The sequence below is a fragment of the Amyelois transitella genome, chromosome 21 (genome assembly GCF_032362555.1).
Source record: "Amyelois transitella isolate CPQ chromosome 21, ilAmyTran1.1, whole genome shotgun sequence".
Classification (NCBI taxonomy): domain Eukaryota; kingdom Metazoa; phylum Arthropoda; class Insecta; order Lepidoptera; family Pyralidae; genus Amyelois; species Amyelois transitella.
In genome coordinates this window covers 8,628,022-8,633,839 of record NC_083524.1, presented here as the reverse complement: position 1 = coordinate 8,633,839, position 5,818 = coordinate 8,628,022, and the positions used below count along the sequence as shown (strand labels likewise).

At 36.2% G+C, this 5,818-nt stretch overlaps 1 protein-coding gene across 3 annotated transcripts in view; it reads left to right on the top strand.

Annotated features, from left to right (window-relative positions):
- The first annotated feature begins 176 nt into the window (after positions 1-176).
- Positions 177-5,818, top strand: part of LOC106138873 (cytokine-like nuclear factor N-PAC) — a 48,234-nt gene continuing 42,592 nt past the window's right edge. For 2 of the 3 annotated variants that reach the window (XM_060950455.1, XM_060950454.1), the window contains exons 1-5: positions 198-264; positions 354-390; positions 711-793; positions 1,556-1,682; positions 3,321-3,470. In XM_060950455.1, coding sequence (XP_060806438.1) covers positions 230-264; positions 354-390; positions 711-793; positions 1,556-1,682; positions 3,321-3,470 — 432 coding nt within the window. In that variant the 5' untranslated portion in view covers positions 198-229. Of the gene's footprint in view, positions 265-353; positions 391-710; positions 794-1,555; positions 1,683-3,320; positions 3,471-5,818 lie in introns of all 3 variants that reach the window. The other variant, XM_060950453.1, reaches the window with a different exon arrangement.

Below are 5,818 nucleotides of genomic sequence, written 5' to 3'. Positions count from 1 at the left end.
AACGGGGTGACATTGACATTGATAAATAAAAAAAACAGAAGCATGTGTTACTAGGGTAGAAAAATTGTTAGGGATAACAACTATCAACTAAGAATCGGTAATTACCGATTTACTTTTTTTGAAGTGCCATAGACAAATTGTGACGCTAGATTTTAAATTTCTATAATGTTTAATACATTTCTCTTTGGTTTAGTTCGTCGTGGAAATTTGTATCGCTAAGACGTGCATTATGTCTGTCGTGTATAAACTTGGTGATCTAGTATGGTATGTAGAGAAAATTAAGCCGCAAATTGCTTTTTAATGGTCTTTGTGATATTTGAGAATGTGTAACTCAACTTGTGTATTTGTTTCAGGGCCAAAATGAAGGGATTTAGCCCATGGCCCGGCCGGGTAAGTGACTCTTCTTTCTATAATAATTAATCGAAGCAGTAAAATATCTACATTATTACTAAATCATTACTTTAATACAGCTTTCCTGAGGAATGAGTCTCACTGGCTTCTTGGGTGGTGTATTAAGACAACACAAACAATGGGCGGGAAATATGTATCATGAAGTCTACTCATTCTTCTTCACACGGCTTCTTTATACAAAATCAGGAACAGCTTCAAATTAATCACTTTATAGTCTGAAATGCGGATGCTGTCACAACAATGATTGTTTGTTGTGACAAAAAGTAACCTAAATAATTTGTTGTAATATGGTTTTTCAGGTAGCACTCCCAACGCCTGAGCTAAAGCCGCCTAAGAAGGCAACGAATGTGCAATGCATTTACTTCTTTGGCACTAATAACTAGTAAGTATTTGCGGGTCTTTTCACTGAAGCTTGACAAGGCATACATTTAATAATATTTGTATAAGTTTGGATCACTTACCTTTACTGGCTATTAAGGGGTTGGAGAAGTGGAAGAAATAAAATCTGTTTCCATAGGATATGAGTAAGATGAGATGAGGAAAATTCACAAGTTGTCGTAGAAGCTGTACTAATAAAAAATTGTATATAAAAGTGGAGATACAATGACATTATGATATTGAACGTAATTCAAATTACGCAGTGGTGCCCACATGTGAAACAGTATTTAGTTCTTGCTATGCTAGAAATAAATAGCATTACCGCATGGTAATGCTATTTATTTCTATCTCTTTCATTTTCTAAAGTGAGAGATGACATAGATGATGCCGAGTCAACATTTACTCATTTATCCTAATTACATCATTGCTGTTCTGGAGGGAGCCAGAGGTACACCTTTGAAAATGAATTGGATGACGAATGTTTTACATTAAGTGACTAGTCGAGAGTAAAGTTTTTTACTGGGAATTTTATTAAAAAAATCTGGTTGAGCCCATTATGTCCACTTTGCAAAAAGAACAATAGTCCAGTTTGCAATTAGACCAGCAAACTGGACCAAATGCGAATTGGACTTAATGCGCCCAACTGAAAAAATCATAATTAGTTTGTAATCATCATTTTATTTTCTTTGTTAAGTTTTAATTTTGCTTAGTCAAAAATGATACATTTCAAGATAATAATCATAATGGAATCATATTCTCCCAACAGTGCCTGGATTGAAGAGAATAACATCAAGCCGTACCAGGAATACAAGGAGAAGCTGATTAATTCCTGCAAGACCCTGGCTTTTAAAGAAGCTGTGAATCAGATTGAAGAGTATATTGTGAATCCTGAGGTAAGCTACTCATTGTGTAATACAGATTGACACAGAAATTTAAAAAATTACATTTAGCCCTGGGATACTGGTCTTATATTTTAGATCTCCATAAAGGTAGATGAATAGAATAGAATAGATTTATTTTCAAAATTGGATACAAGGTATCACTTATTGATGTCACATAACTTAAATGTAATTATAACTACTACTGCTTCCAAAGCGCATGTGTAGAAGAAGCGGCGGAAAAAACTACACTGCAGCATTTTCATTGGACGTCAATTTACAAATATAGATCTCTTAAATCTAAATCGTGGATATATTTCGTATGGATGGATTTTAATGTATGGATATAAATGTGGGTGTATTACATTTATCACCTTTTACAACATCTACTTGAACAAGATATTCATAAGTGTCTGAAATTGCACTCCACTTATTACTTTGGTATTATTATTATTCCCACTTTCTTCCTCTTCCTCCTGGCTTTAGTGCGGGTTTCTCGGTATCCACTCTGGAGAAGAGCCCGGGGTATGCCTTTGACCATTGATCCTGGATTGGGTGACTCAGGTATTTACTTCCCTCTGATGTCTGCAACCTTTGCAGGGGAAAACCTAGCCCGTATTTGATGGATCAATCATGGTTACACATCCAGTTGCCTGAATGTGCAGGTTTCCTCATGATGTGTTCCCTCACCATAAGAGCATCAGTTAGTATTCAAACTAATATACAGTCAAAACCTGATATAACGACATTGAAGGGACCGTATAGTTGCCGACGTTATATCCGATTGTCGTTATATGCAATACAGTCATATACACAAGTACAGTAGTTACATATATGTATGTTTTATCATATGTAGTTATTTATCTAGTATAAGTGTAAGTTATAAATGTAAAAGAGTCAGATAAGACATAAAAATATTTATTACGAAAAATTAGAATACAAAATGTACTTAGCCTCTAGTTACGGGTTACAAAATTACACTACATCAGTCAGTCTCAAATATTGTTTGCATTTTACGTTTCATACTCCTCAAGGTATGAGTATCATCAATATCAAACTGTTCATTAAATGCAACAAATTTCGGAATATCATCGTCGTCCTCCGCTTGTGATAGAGAGAGAGAGACCTTTGAAACCTGCATGGCGAAAGCAGTTAGCTATAGTGGTCTGTGTGACCTTTTCCCAAGCTTCCGATATCATTGGAATTGAATCCAGAACAGAGAGAGTTTTAATGCTGTTATCAATATCAATATTCTGTATCATTTGTAACACTTGAAGTTTCCTGTATTGTGTTTTTAAACAATTGGTCTAAAATATGCAAGGTCAAATGGCCGCAAAGTGGGAGTAAGTAATAATATACAAAATATTTCTTCAATGCTTATCAATAAGATTTAAAATCGTTTGTATTATTTTGTTTTGAGCGGATCGGTTGGTCGTTATAGCCGATGAATATCGGTAAAGTTTCGTCGTTGTAAGCGATATGTCGCTGTATCCGATGTTGTTATAAGCGGTTTGTTTACTAAATAGTTTACTAGGAATTCGGACGGGACCATACAATCTGGCTGTAATAACCGATAGGTCGTTGTAAACGATGTCGTTATAAACAGTTTTGACTGTATATAACTAATATTACTAATCCCACTTTCTCATGTAGAAATTCGGTGATATCGATGACCACGCCCTCAATGCTGAGGAAGAGTTCGATAAACTAAAGGATGTGCTAGAAAGTGGAGAAAATGAGGAGGAGAAGCCCGAGGAAGAAGCTCCCGCCGAAGAAAAGAAAAAGAAAAACTCTACTCCTAAGGTAAGAACAATTTTCCTTAAGCCCAAAAAGTTTTTTCACCCACAAGTGTAACTTAGGTGTTGCAGGTAATGTTTGTCAAGAGACAAGTTAAACATTTAAAACTAACAGTATTTTAACCAAGGAGTCCCTAACTAATTATATCATAAGTTAGGGACCTCCTAAAATGAGATACTTACTTACTTCATTTTCGCCTTGCTGGGTGTTTCCTGTTAGGCTGCCCTGGTATAACTAAAATGCCGTTATCTGCCAAATCCTTGTTTGAGGTAAAACGTCAAAAACTGCGGTAAAAATTTAAACTGATGCCATTCATCAATGAGAACGCCTATTAGTTATTATACTTAAAGGTACCAAAAAGTCGTATAATACAGATCGAAAGAGATTTTTTTTTCTTATTTTACTGGTAAAAAAGGTGTAAATCCTGATGTCAGATAACGGCATTTTAGTTATACCACGGCAGTAGGGGTCTTCCCAGTTACGTGTCGTTATAAAAGAATCTATCAGAATAATGTTCAAAACGCAGTTTAAGGACAAAGAGGGCTCGCCTAGATTGTTAGGTGACACTGCATGTGGTGAATTTTTATTAAGGAACACGTAAATGCAGTTGTGGTGACATTAAAAACTTAGGAATCGTTGGTGAAAACTGTCATTACAATTTTTAGATGAAAACACAAGTTTGGGACGTGAATTTGACGTGAGTTTAGTGTAAGAGATCCCATGAGTAGTCGCCTGGGCTATATTACTTGGTTATTTAACTTGGTGAGCGCTGGAGGAGTCCAAAAGGGGAAGTGAGGGACGCATGCGCTCTTTCTTAAAGGATTCTCGGGCAAGTGGGGGCAGGGAAGAACGCGGTGGCACATGAGTTAAAAAGGACCGTTACGTATGAATCCAAACTCATTCTGGTAAGCGTGAGAATGGGTTCTAGAGTGGTCTTAGAGTGCTGTTACTATTATTGGCACTGACCAGCCCGTTAAGAACAAAGCCCCGCCGAGAAGTACTCTACTCCTAAGGTAGATTTCAAGAGGAGTGAGAGTAGATTTTAAAACGAGCAAAACAAGTAAGAAAAGCCTTCAAAAACAGTTAGAATAGGTTTCAAAAGGAGTGAAGTAGGTTTCAAAAGGAGTAAGAGAAGCCTTCAGAAACAGTTAGAATAAGTTTTAAAAAACGTAAGAGTAGGTTTTTCAAAGGAGCTAGAGTAGGTTTCAAAAGACGTAAGAGTAGGTTTCAAAAGGAGCTAGAGTAGGTTTCAAAAACGTAAGAGTAGGTTTCAAAAGGAGCTAGAGTAGGTTTCAAAAGACGTAAGAGTAGGTTTCAAAAGGAGATAGAGTAGGTTTAAAAGACGTAAGAGTAGGTTTCAAAAGGAGCTAGAGTAGGTTTCAAAAGACGTAAGAGTAGGTTTCAAAAGGAGTTAGAGGAGGTTTCAAAAAGAATTAGAGTAGGTTTCAAAAGAAGTTAGAGTAGGATTCAAAAGGAGTGAGAGTAGATTTCAAAAGGAATTTGAGTAGATTTCAAAAGGAATTAGAGTAGGATTCAAAAGGAGTGAGAGTAGATTTCAAAAGGAATTAGAGTAGGTTTCAAATGGAGTTAGAAAAGGATTCAAAAGGAGTGAGAGTAGATTTCAAAAGGAGTTAGAGTAGGTAGGTTGCGAAGGGAGTTAGAGTAGGATTCAAAAAGAGTGAGAGTAGATTTCATGAGGAGTTAGAGTAGGATTCAAAAGGAGTTAGAGTAGGATTCAAAAGGCGTGAGAGTAGATTTCAAAAGGCGTGAGAGTAGATTTCAAAAGGCGTGAGAGTAGATTTCAAAAGGCGTGAGAGTAGATTTCAAAAGGAATTAGAGTAGGTTTCAAATGGAGTTAGAAAAGGATTCAAAATGAGTTAGAGTAGGTTGGTTTCAAAAGGAGTTAGAGTAGGATTCAAAAAGAGTGAGAGTAGATTTCAAAAGGAGTTAGAGTAGGTAGGTTGCGAAGGGAGTTAGAGTAGGATTCAAAAAGAGTGAGAGTAGATTTCATGAGGAGTTAGAGTAGGATTCAAAAGGAGTTAGAGTAGGATTCAAAAGGCGTGAGAGTAGATTTCAAAAGGCGTGAGAGTAGATTTCAAAAGGCGTGAGAGTAGATTTCAAAAGGCGTGAGAGTAGATTTCAAAAGGAATTAGAGTAGGTTTCAAATGGAGTTAGAAAAGGATTCAAAATGAGTTAGAGTAGGTTGGTTTCAAAAGGAGTTAGAGTAGGATTCAAAAAGAGTGAGAGTAGATTTCAAAAGGAGTTGGAGTAGGATTTAAAAAGAGTGAGAGTAGATTTAAAAAGGAGTTCGAGTAGAATTCAAAAGGAGTGAGAGTATGTTTCAAAAGGAGTTA